The sequence below is a fragment of the Stegostoma tigrinum genome, chromosome 20 (genome assembly GCF_030684315.1).
Source record: "Stegostoma tigrinum isolate sSteTig4 chromosome 20, sSteTig4.hap1, whole genome shotgun sequence".
Lineage (NCBI taxonomy): Eukaryota > Metazoa > Chordata > Chondrichthyes > Orectolobiformes > Stegostomatidae > Stegostoma > Stegostoma tigrinum.
In genome coordinates this window covers 56,234,918-56,247,490 of record NC_081373.1, presented here as the reverse complement: position 1 = coordinate 56,247,490, position 12,573 = coordinate 56,234,918, and the positions used below count along the sequence as shown (strand labels likewise).

At 42.9% G+C, this 12,573-nt stretch overlaps 1 protein-coding gene across 5 annotated transcripts in view; it reads left to right on the top strand.

The window, feature by feature from the left end:
• Window positions 1-12,573, top strand: part of hells (helicase, lymphoid specific) — a 63,262-nt gene that overhangs the window by 32,687 nt on the left and 18,002 nt on the right. For all 5 annotated transcript variants that reach the window (XM_059653176.1, XM_059653179.1, XM_059653178.1 and 2 more), the window contains 4 exons: window positions 313-471; window positions 572-714; window positions 6,676-6,814; window positions 8,556-8,639. In XM_059653176.1, coding sequence (XP_059509159.1) covers window positions 313-471; window positions 572-714; window positions 6,676-6,814; window positions 8,556-8,639 — 525 coding nt within the window. The remainder of the gene's footprint in view (window positions 1-312; window positions 472-571; window positions 715-6,675; window positions 6,815-8,555; window positions 8,640-12,573) is intronic.

Genomic DNA, 12,573 nt, shown 5'->3' with positions numbered 1-12,573 from the left:
TTTTGAGTCTAGCACTGCGTCTGAACTCATCCAGTATTGGGTCATCAAGCACCTACGGTTCAGTTATGCATTTTACTTGCTACTTGTTACAATGTGACCTGCAGTATACCCTGAAACTTTTTCATCTCTCAGATCTTGTTCCCATCCTGGAACTTGTATTCATCAACCCATCAGAACTTTATTATTTAGCTAGCTATAGCTCTGAGCAGAGGGTTTACCATGAACCCTGAGTGGCAGGCACTGTCAATCAACATCTAGACTGTGTGCAATGTTGTTTGTCAAATTCTGAATGGATTATTATTGGTGTTGCAGATCCTGACTCCTTTCCTGCTGAGGAGGTTGAAATCTGATGTTACTCTGGAAATTCCTCCAAAACGGGAGGTTGTGGTTTATGCTCCTCTAAGCAAAAAACAGGAGTCCTTCTATACAGCCATCGTCAATAAAACCATCTCAACACTGCTGGGGCAAGAGGTAATATGGAAATGAGACATTTCATTTAGCTGTTTTTTTTTCTCTTTTGAGGTTTTGAGTTTGCTGCGATTGTTTATTCATCTCTTCCATCCCTAATCAGTCCAAGCAGGAGAAACCCCAGCTAACCCCTACAGGTCGACCGAAACGTCGAAGCAGGAAGCTGGTGAATTATACAGAGGATTATGATGATGATGATTTGGAGAAGATGATTGCTGTAGTGCAGCAGAATGCCCATGAGCAGAGGTTGGTGACTGGGATGTAGCTTGTCCTGAAGGACCAAATCACAACATTAAACTGAGCATTACCACTACTTGATACTTGCTGATAACCTCAAGGATTCGATTGTTTACATTTCTTTGAGTCAATAGGTCATGAGTTCAACATATCCTAGGTCAGTACTTTCCATACTTTTTTTCTCTTCCCCTGATATGACCCTGTTTTAATGTGTGAAACATAGTGCGGCGTCGGAGTTGTTGTATTAGGTGGGATTTTTCTGAAGCAGGGAGGCAGGAGTAACATTTGGAACTTTTTTTCGTAATGAATTAAGATAGTCTTCACTACAGTATTTGTTGTCTTGCTTTCATTTGACAGTCATTTAAGCAGTTGAGGCAATTTGTTCTTTCTTCAGATTTGACTAAAACACTTGTGAAACCATACTTGAGGATAGCCTCATTCATTCATAAATGTGTTTTCTACCTATGCTTTTGCAAAGCAGTTAGAAAGGTCGGTGAGGATGAAAGATTGGCCAAAATCCTGTTCCAAGCCATGATTTCCAAATACTTACTAAATCACATGGCCTGTACTGCAAATCAGAGGAGCACTGCTAAGTTGAGTTTGAAAGATTTTACGTAGGCAGAGGATACTTCATGATCTCACTCCCCTGTCACAAGTCTTTTAATTTTACAACCCCACTCCACCCACTTGCTATTCCTCCAACTAGGATTCTGCTGAGACTGCCTGTTGGGGAGCATTAGTTATTGTCCTCTATGTTAATGCTTTTTAATGTCTTAAATGTTGCATGCCCAAAAGTCTTTCCCATGATCCTACTAGGTTGCTGCCCACACTTTGAGCAGCCCTGACCAAGGTTGACAGTCATCAGGGAATACTGGATTGTTGAGTGTACCATCCTTTCGATGAGATGTTGAAACTTCATGGTTTCGATTTGTTGTCACTGTTTGTAAAGAAGCCAAAGACACTGTCTCCTAGTCAGCATTAACTCTTTAATGAATATTGCCAAAAAAGGAACTGGTTATTCTCTTGGTTTCTGTGGGCTCCTGCTTTGCATGCACTGGCAAATTTGTAGCCAGTATGATAAATCATTTGGTTATAAATGTTTGTAACATTTTGTGATGAGCACCATATGAATAATGCGCTATTTCTTCTCTGACCATTATGCAGTCTTCAGATAAGTACTAGGAGCAGGAGTAGGCCATCTGGCCCCTTGAGCCTGCCCTGCCATTTAATAAGATGATGGCTGATCTTTTTGAGACTCTGCTCCACTTGCCCACCCACTCACCATAACCCTTAATTCCTTTTCAAAAATTTATCTAGCCTTGCCTTAAAAACATTCAGCGAGGTAGTTTCAACCACTTCACTGGGTAAGGAATTCCACAGATTCACAACCCTTTGGGTCAAGAAGTTCCTCCTGTCCTCAGTCCTACATCTGCTTCCCTTTTTTATATTGAGGCGATGCCCTCTAGTCTTAGTTCCACCTAATGGTGGAAACCACCTCTCAGCCTCCACCTTATCGATACCCTTCATAATCTTGTATGTTTCTGGAAGATCTCCCCTCTCCCCTCATTCTTCTGAATTCCAGTGAGTATAATCCCAGTCTACTCGGTCTGTCCTCATAATCCAACACACCCCCCCCCCCCCCCCCCCAAAAACTCTGGAATCACCCGAGTGAATCTCCTCTGCAAGCCCTCTAGAGCTTGAATATCCATTCTCAAGTAAGGAGACCAAAACTGCACACAGTACTCCAGATGTGGCCTCACCAGGACCCTATACAGCTGCAGCATAGCCTCCCTGTTTTAAAACTCCATCCCTCTAGCAATGGCAGACAAAATTCCATTTGCCTTTTTAATTGTCTCCTGCACCTGCAATCCCCCTTTTTAGTGATTCGTGCACAAGGATACCCAAGTCCCTGTGCACAGCAGCGTGCTGCAATTTTTAATCATTTAACACATAGTCCGTTTTGCTGTTATTCCTACCAAAATGGATGACCTCTCACTTATCAACATTGTACTCCATCTGCCAGACCTTTGCCCACTCACTTCGACTATCTATATCCCTCTGCAGACTTTCAGTGTCTTCTGCACACGTTGCTCTACCACTCACCTTAGTGTCATGTGCAAATTTTGACACAGCACACTTAGTCCCTATCTGAAAATAATCTGTGTTAATTGTAAAGAATTGCGGTCCCAACACTGATCCCTGAGGCACACCACTAGCCACTGACCACCAACCAGAAAAACACCCATTTACTGCTACTCTTTGCTTTTTGCTGATCAAATAATCCTCTATCCATGCCAATACATTACCTGTTATACCGTGTAACTTTATCTTGTGTGGCACCTTGTCACATGCCTTCTGAAAGTCCAGATACACCACATCCACAGGATCCCCATTGAGGGCATTACTTGCGTGGTGGACAAAGAATTGCACCAAATTAATTAAATGTGACCTACCCTTCATGAACCCATGCTGGGTGTTCCAATGGGACAGTTTATGTCCACATGTCTTTTCAAGCGTTTTCTCCACTACCAAAGTTTTTAAACTAACTGGCCTATAGTCTTCGGTCCGCCTCTCCCCCCCACCCCACGTGCCCCCATTTATTCCAGAACCCTCACCCCATCCCCCTGTCTGATGGGTCTAGGCCTGAAACATCAGCTTTTGTGCTCCTGAGATGCTGCTGGGCCTGCTGTGTTCATCCAGCCTCACGTTTTATTATCTTGGCCTATAGTTACCTGCTTTTTGTCTACTTCCCTTTTTTAAAACAGTGGCATCACATTGGCTGTTTTGCCATCTGCGGCAACTACTTAAGAGTCCGATGAATTTTGGTAAATAATTACTAGTGCATTTGCTATCTTCCCCCCATCACTACTTTTAGTACCGTGGGATGCATTTCATCAGGGCCAGGAGACTTGTTTACCTTTAGCCCTATTAACTTGCCCAGCACAGACTCCTTAGTGATAATGATAGCTTCTAGGTCCTCAAAAACTTTGCATTTAACGAGTAAATTAGCCCTCACCCACAGCCCTAAAATTCAGCATATTTGCTGTTGTACAGATTGCCTTTAGACTATAGAAGATCCATGATTTAAACAGGGTTAAATGAATGCAGGTATTGCTGTCTCATTTTGAGTGAGGAAATAAAGTGGAATTTAGTAGAGGACCTGTGACCACAGGAGAGGCAGAATTTAAGAATGTGTGTGATTGGCAGAGCATCATGATACTGTCTGTACTGCTCTCGCTCCTCCTGTAGTAAGTTCTTTCCATCTTCATGCAGATCTTCCAGAGAAGAAACAATGATTGGGGGAGCTGGGTGGGAACCTGAGATTGGTGATTAAGGTGCAATTATTCTGGACTGTCAGACTTTCTTCTCCAGGAACCGTTGGGGAAGAAACCAAGTTTTTGCGTAAGCCTGTGGTGATGGCGCTCCTTTGAACCTGACTGAAATCAGTTGGCGGTTTCAGGGGGCGGAATAGGAGTTGCTGTTCCTGCAACCTTCGGGTGGCATCATTGTGGCACTGCAGGAGGCCCATGATGGACATGTCATCTAAAGAATGGGAGGGGGAGTGGAAATGGCATGCAACTGGGAGGTGCAGTTGTTTGTTGCGAACTGAGCGGAGGTGTTCTGCAAAGCGGTCTCCAAGCCTCCGCTTGGTTTCCCCAATGTAGAGGAAGCCAAGGTTGCAGGAACAGCAACTCATATTCCGCCTGGGAACCCTGCAGCCTAATGGTATCAATGTGGACTTCACCAGTTTCAAAATCTCCCCTTCCCCAACTGCATCCCTAAACCAGCCCAGTTCGTCCCCTCCCCCCACTGCACCACACAACCAGCCCAGCTCTCCTCTCCCCCCACCCCCCACCCCGCTGCATCCCAAAACCAGTCCAACCTGTCTCTGCCTCCCTAACCGGTTCTTCCTCTCACCCATCCCTTCCTCCCACCCCAAGCCGCACCCCCATCTACCTACTAACCTCATCCCACCTCCTTGACCTGTCCGTCTTCCCTGGACTGACCTATCCCCTCCCTACCTCCCCACCTATACTCTCTCCACCTATCTTCTTTACTCTCCATCTTCGGTCCGCCTCCCCCTCTCTCCCTATTTATTCCAGTTCCCTCTCCCCATCCCCCCCTCTGATGAAGGGTCTAGGCCCGAAACGTCAGCTTTTGTGCTCCTGAGATGCTGCTTGGCCTGCTGTGTTCATCCAGCCTCACATTTTATTATCTTGAAATCAGTTGGCCTCCATTTTAAACGTAGTATTTCATGTTGCAGACAGTTTAGTGTGGTGCCTCCCCTTTTCTTGCCTCTGTGACCTTGTTTCTAAGCTTGAAAAAGTGACTCATCAGTATATGTTTTGGAGTGGGGAAGATCTAAAATAGTGGGAGGGGAGTTAGCTGTTGCAAAATTCATGACTCCTCATTTTCAGCTTCCAATCTTAACTTTTGTGAAGCCCTGATTTTAGTGACTCACCAGCTCACCAATATCCTACCATCGTATGTTGCTGGTTTTGTTCCTACTAATTTTAGTCTTCATGTAATGGATTTCTGTTCTTTAACAATGATGTTTTAGATCCTAAAATGGACCAGGTAAATGCCTAATTTGATTATTTGTTTATTTTGTTTTAACTTGTTCATGGATGATGTATGTTGTTTGCTGCAACACTTATTGTCCATCCCTGATCACCCAGAGAAACAGTTAAGAGTTAACCACGTTCTGTGGATCTTGGAAAAGGGGCAGGAGCAAACTTGACTGTGTTCATTGTGAAATTACTTTGCTCAACCTAGGCAGCAGCAGCTTGAAGGGTCTTTGGGAGAGCTGCCAGCACCCATTGAATTATGACAGTGAGGCTTACTGTGTTCAGGTGTGAAAGGTGGAGAAGCTACACTTCTGGTTGGTAGGAAGTGGCTCTTCACCTTTTTTTTTGTACCTTGTCATTTTCACACTGTTCTATTTTCATGCATTGACACTTTGACATCAATAACCTTCTAACTTTTAAAAATGTTAGATACCTCTTCAACCCTTGTTTGTTTTTGTAAATGATGGTTGAGGTACCATCTTCAATGCCTAAGTGGCCCACTTACTGGATAGTGACTGAAAGTAAGAGCATTAGCTCTGTTCTCTCTCTCCCGTCCAATGACAGTGTGACCAGTTACAGCTGTGCTCACGAGATTCTACTAAATAACTTGGGATCTGCACGTTTTTCAGTATCCAAGTAGTTATATGACAGGTTGTGGCAAAGTTCTGTAGAAGCTGGAATTCTGACATACAAGCAGGAAAGGCCTGACAGCATCATAGTGTTTTCACATTTCAGGCCAATGACCTTGCATTGGAAAGACCTTTTGATCTCAAGTGTTGACAGTTCGAGACACTCTCTGAATCTATGGGTGATTGTCATATAACATGGCAGATATGGTAGAAGTGTGCAGCAGCCTGAGTTGCTTATTATAAATGTTTTTGGTAGTACCTTGCTTTTGCAGCAAACTTTTTGAGGTGCACCACCTCTTTTCCAGGCCCCAACTATAATGGTTGGACAAGAATCTCCAGCATTAAGTAGCCATTTTATGTTTAGTTTTTGTAGGTCCATGCTTCCCAGCCATTGCTGTTATTTTGAAATGTATTTACTGCTGTAATGAAGGAAAATGCAGCAGTCAGACTCCACACAGCATCTTTCCACACCTAAATACTGAAAAATGTTAGCTTTGTTTTCGGTGTTTAATAAATATTGACCAATGGGAAGCTCGCCTGCTTTTGAAAATTATGATGTGATCTTTGACATTCCAGTGAAACGTAATGTAGCATCTGAAAGTTGACTTCTGAGAGAATCCGGTATTCTTACAGCACTGGACAATCATGCTGGTCCTATTTTTGACAAGCTGAAGCATGGCTGGAAGTAGTTGTCGTCACTGAACAAGAGCTGACAGTGAAAGGTTTATTTTAGGTGTCCTGAAAGTAACTTGCCTGTTGTGTTTTCTCATCAGGCCTGTGCTGGATGTGTTTATCCCACAAGATAAGGAAGTTCACCTGAAATTGCAGAATGTATTGATGCTCCTCCGAAAGTGTTGTAACCATCCTTACTTAATTGAGTACCCACTGGACCCCAAAACCCAGGAGTTTAAGGTAAAAACTATATAATTTCTGTAACTTTCTCAGTGAACTCTGTCAGCATGTTGTATCCACTGGAAACCCAAACGCCATCCTCTGCCTTTTGTGGTGGGTTGTATCACTTAGAACATTTGACTGTTAGGGACACCAAGGTTGAGTTACTTCCAACGTTGTGTACCTTTTTACCACTGATAAATGGTCCCAAGAATTGGTTTTCACTTTGAACATTAAAGAAATTGATTCACTTTTATTTTTTGTTTCTGAAGTTTTCCTGCTCCTCTGATGCTGCTTGGTCTGCTGTGTTCACCCTGCTCTATGCCGTGTTATCTCAGATTCTCTAGCATCGGCAGTTCCTACTGTCCCGACACCTAATTTCAGGATGTGCAATCTAGCTTGCTTTTCTTCTTCTCCCTGCATGTCAGAACCCACTTTTAAGGATAAACAATTTTTTTGGTTTTCTCTTCAAATTTGAAAAGATTTTTCTTCTGATTTTTGCCAAACAAACCTGAATATATGGAGAAAACTTCATTAAGAATTGATGTTAATGATTAACTGCCAGTTTACAAATAACGGCTATTGTTAATGCAATTGCCCTATGGTGGGGGGTGGGGGGGGAGAGAATGCTCAGTTGTAAAATTGAACCTTTTTTTGGCTCTCGTCCATTCCTCTGCTGTCTTACCCAAGCCGTTTTTAAATACATTTTTTTAAAAAATGCCTCCCTCTTCAAGTGAAGGGTTATTTCTCCATTTTGTTTCTGTAGGACAATTCCTGTCTTAATAGTTGTCCCCCTTATATTTCTCTTCCTGGGTGGTTGGTTTTTTTTGGCAATAAGTGTTAAATCTTCACCATGTAGTCATCTACCTGTGTGGCGAGTGTAAATGTCTTTCCTTTTAATCTTTAGCAGTACCCTTCAGATGGTGATGTCATTGGACCAGGTCTAGGGACATGGGCTCAACCACCACACCCCACCCCCTGAAACCTGCTATTGGTAGCTAGTGAAATTCATTTCAGTTAATCATTCTGGAACTAAAGCTTGCTCCAGTGATGAACAGGAAACAACTGTCAATTATCATTTAAAAACTCATCAGATTCACAAATATCCTATGCGGAAGGCTATCTGCTACCTTACTTGAGCAGGCCCACATGTGACTCCACACCTATAATGTTAACTGCCTTCTGAAATTACCTAGTTCAAAAGCAGCAAATTCTGGCTTTGCTAGCAATGCCCACATCTCACGAAATAATAACTATAAACAAACATCTGATCTGTGAAATCATCTTTTTAGACTTTCTCCATTCTATTTAAACACATCCCTTTAACGCCCCACTCCCACCCCTGCACATGCAGGCCCATCAGGCTTTCTGGGTGTTACCTGGCTCAACACTGTGTTGCAAGTAGGGCATTCCATGCCCTTACTCCTCTGAGTAAAGAATGGCATTTGTCCTATATGTAGCACCTCTCAATTTTAAAATTATCGCCAGGGACCTTTTTTAAAGTCCGTCCAAAAGTAAGGACCTAGAAACTGGGCATGCTATTTTCACCAGGCCACCTAACCATCCAAAGATCCATATGGTTAGGATTGACTGCTTTGTATTTTATACACCTATTTATAAAACTAGTGGTGAATTATTTTTCTTATCTACATTTAGCTGTGTTTTCCATTTTTAAAGATTGTGTATTTGAATTCCTAAATCACTATAAATTTGAGTTTTGCTCATACATTCTTCAGATGCATTTTAAATCTGTTTTCTGTAGGTAGATGAAGAGTTGGTGAAAAGCTCAGGAAAATTCCTCATTTTGGACCGAATGCTGCCAGAACTCAAGAGAAGAGGGCACAAGGTGATCTGTCTGTCCTGTGTATAGAGTAGTGCTTTTCCATTCAACTCTTCATTATTTGAAATGTTGATTTGCTCAAAGACCAATAGAAAACTCTTGCAATCAAATTACTTATTTGATACCAACAGTGATGCACAGTTGAGAAGAACTACATCTTGAAGGTAGAACATTATTCTGAGGTCCTGGTGGAATTAGCCTGGATATGAGTAGGAATATGGCTTGGTGTAAATCAGTCCTTTTTGTAGAAGCCTACTTTTGCAAGGACCTGGATTTACATTGCATTTATTTTCCTGGAATTTGCTTCTCAACTGATCCTTGGGGCATAGAACGCAGAACAGGCCCTTCGGCCCTCAATGTTGTGCCGACCTGTGAACTAATTAAGCCCATCCCCCTACACTAGCTCATCATCATCCATATGCTTATCCAAGGACTGTTTAAATGCCCCTACTGTGGCTGAGTTCACTACATTGGCAGGCAGGGTGTTCCACGCCCTTACCACTCTGAGTAAAGAACCTGCCTCTGACATCTGTCTTAAATCTATCACTCCTCAACTTGCAGCTATACCCCCTCGTACAAGCTAACGTCATCATTGTAGGAAAAAGACTGTCACTGCCCACCCTATCTAATCCCCTGATCATCTTGAATGTCTCTAAATCCCCTCTTAGCCTCCTTCTCTCCAATGAGAACAGACCAAGTCCCTCAGCCTTTTCTTATAAGACCTTCGCTCCAGACCAGGCAACATCCTGGTAAATCTCCTATGCACCTTTTTTCCAATGCTTCCATATCCTTCCTGTAATGGGGCGACCAGAAATGTATGCAATATTCCAAGTGAGCCTGCACTAGTGTTTTGTACAGTTGCAGCATGACATCACGGCTGAGGAACTCAATCCCTCTACCAATAAAACCGAACACACCGTATTCGGCCTTAACAGCACTATCAACCTGGGTGGCAACTTTCAGGGATCTATGTACATTGTCACCAAAATCCTTCTGCACATCCACACTATTCTGCCTTCCTATTATTCTTCCCAAAGTGAATCACCTCACATTTATCTGCATTGAACTCCATTTGCCACCTTTCAGCCCAATTCTGGAGTTTATCCAAGTCTCCCTGCAACATTCTTTCACACTGTCCACCACTCCACTGACTTTAGTGTCATCCGCACACTTACGAACGCATCCACCTTTGCCCATGTTCATGTCATTTATAAAAATGACAAATTAGCAGTGGTCCCAAAAAGATCCTTGAGGCACACCACTAGTAACCGGACTCCAGGCTGAATATTTTCCATCAACCACCACTCGTTGCCTTCTTACAGAAAGCCAGTTTCTAATCCACACTGCTAAATCTCCCTCAATCCCATGCCTCTGCATTTTCTCCAATAGCCTACCATGTGGAACCTTATCAAAGGCTTTATTGAAGTCCACGTACACCATGTCAACTGCCCGTCCCTCATCCATATACTTGGTCACCTTCTCAAAAAAACTCAGGTTTGTGAGACACGACCTGCCCTTGACGAATCCATGTTGACTATCTCCAATCAAATTGTTGCTTGCTAGCTGATTATATGTATTATTTCTTATAATCCTTTCCAGAACTCTTCCTATATCAGGCGTAAGACTCACTGGTCTATAATAAACTGGGTCATCTGTACTGCCCTTCTTGAACAAGGGCACATTTGCAATCCTGCAGTTATCTGGTACTAAACCTGTAGACAATGATGACTCCAAGACCAAGTCCAAAGGCTCTGCCATCTCCTCCCTAGCTTCCCAGAGAATCCTGGGAAAAATCCCATCCGCCCCAGGGGATTTATCTACCATAACACCACCTCCTTACTAACCTCAATTCTTTCAATTCTAATAGCCCGTGACTCGGTCTTCTCCTACAATATTCTCCTTTTTCTGAGTGAAAACAGATGAGAAATATTCGTTTAGCACCTCTCTGATCTCCCCAGGGTCCACACACAACTTTCCACTTCTGTCTTTGACTGGCCCTATTCCTACCCTAGTCATTCTCTTATTCCTCACATCGACAAGCTTGGTAAATAGTGATAAATTATACTACTTTACCAGATGTATTTTTACTCTGAATTTTTCATGCATTAATAATTGTCTTTGCATTTTTGTTCTGTGTACTATAGAACCCTAATTCCATGCCAGGATATCCCTATTAGCTGAATGCAAATAACTGTTAGAACATTGTTCATACTGCCTGCAAATGACCAACTCTGGATTTAGAGCTGAGGCATGTTCCAGCTCGTCCTGTAGCCTCACTGAAAATCTGATCATCTCAAATGTGATTTTTAAGGTTGGGGAGGGAAGAGGTGTGCATGCTCCATTCCTCACTACGTTTTCGATTTCTTGGAAAAAGAGTATAGGGAGTAGATGGAAAATTTGTGTTGAGGCAGATGATCAACCACGATTTCATTGGTGAATAATGTTCCAGTGGCTGAAAGATGGAATGTTCCTGTTTGTATTGAAGTAACTTAAGAACAAAGAGCTACAAGTGAATATTTAGGCGTTTAGGCCTTTTGTACTTTTTTAAGTGCGACTTATTTTGAAATGTTCTCACTCTTTTAAGAACGTGACTCTAAACTATTAGTTTGTAAATAGTTGCTCACTGATTATGGATGTCATCTCGGTGTAATGTTGATGTTGACACCTTAGCAGTAATATAGCAGGAGTGACTTTGATTTATTACTCTCATGTGTATTGACCATAAGACATTGGAGTGGAAGTAAGGCCATTTGGCCCATCATTTCTACTCAGCCACTTAAATCATGGCTGATTGGGCATTTCAACTCCACTTCCCTGCACTCTCCCCGTAGCCCTTGATTCCTTGTACGATCAAGAATTTGTTGATCTCTGCCTTGAAAGCATCTAGTGTCCTGGCCTCCACTGCACTCCGTGGCAATGAATTCCACAAGCCCACCACACTCTGGCTGAAGAAATGTCGTCTCATTTCCATTTTAAATTTAGCCCCTCTAATTTGAAGGCTTTGCCCACGGGTCCTAGTCTCTCCGCCTAACGGAAACAGCCTCCCAGCACCCACCCCTTCTAAACCATACATTATCTTGTAAGTTTCTATTAGATCTCCCCTCAACCTTCTAAACTCTAATGAGTACAATCCCAGGATCCTTAGCCGTTGGTACGTTAAACCTACCATTCCAGGGATCATCCATGTGAATCTCTGCTGGACACGCTCCAGTGCCCGTATGTCCTTCCTGAGGTGTGGGGCCCAAATTGGACACAGTATTCTAAATGGGGCCTAACTAGAGCTTTATAAAGCCTCAGAAGCACATGGTTGCTTTTATATTCCAACCCCCTTGAGATAAACGACAACATTTTACGTTTGCTCTCTTAATTACGGACTCTACCTACAAGTTAACCTTTAGAGAATCCTGGACCAACACTCCCAGATCCCTTTGTACTTCTGCTTTACGAATTTTCTCACCATTTAGAAAATAGTCCATGCATTGAGATACAGTGAAAAGTGTTGTCTTGCATGCTTTACAGGCAGTTCATGCTGTCCAAGTGCATCAGGGGAACAACAATGCAGGATAGTGTTACGCTATCTTCTGCCCAATGGAAAGAGGGTAAAAGAGTATAAATGGGTTGGGAGGAGTCTTTGATTTATGTTTGATTTCCTGATGCAGTGGAAAATAGATGAAGTTGGTTTGTGTGATGGACTAGGCTGTGTTCACAAGTCTCTGTAGTTTCTTTCAGTCTTGTAAGAGACTTTACGCTGAATTTCCTCAGCCTCCTGAGGCAGTAGAGGCACTGCTGTGTTTTCTTGACCACTGACCTGAGTGGACCGAGATGAATTGTTGGTGATTGTCACTGCCAGGAACTTGATGCTCTTGACCATCTCCACCTCACACCATTGCAGATGGGCATGCCCTGCGTTTCCTGAAGTCAGTGACCATCTCCTTTTTTG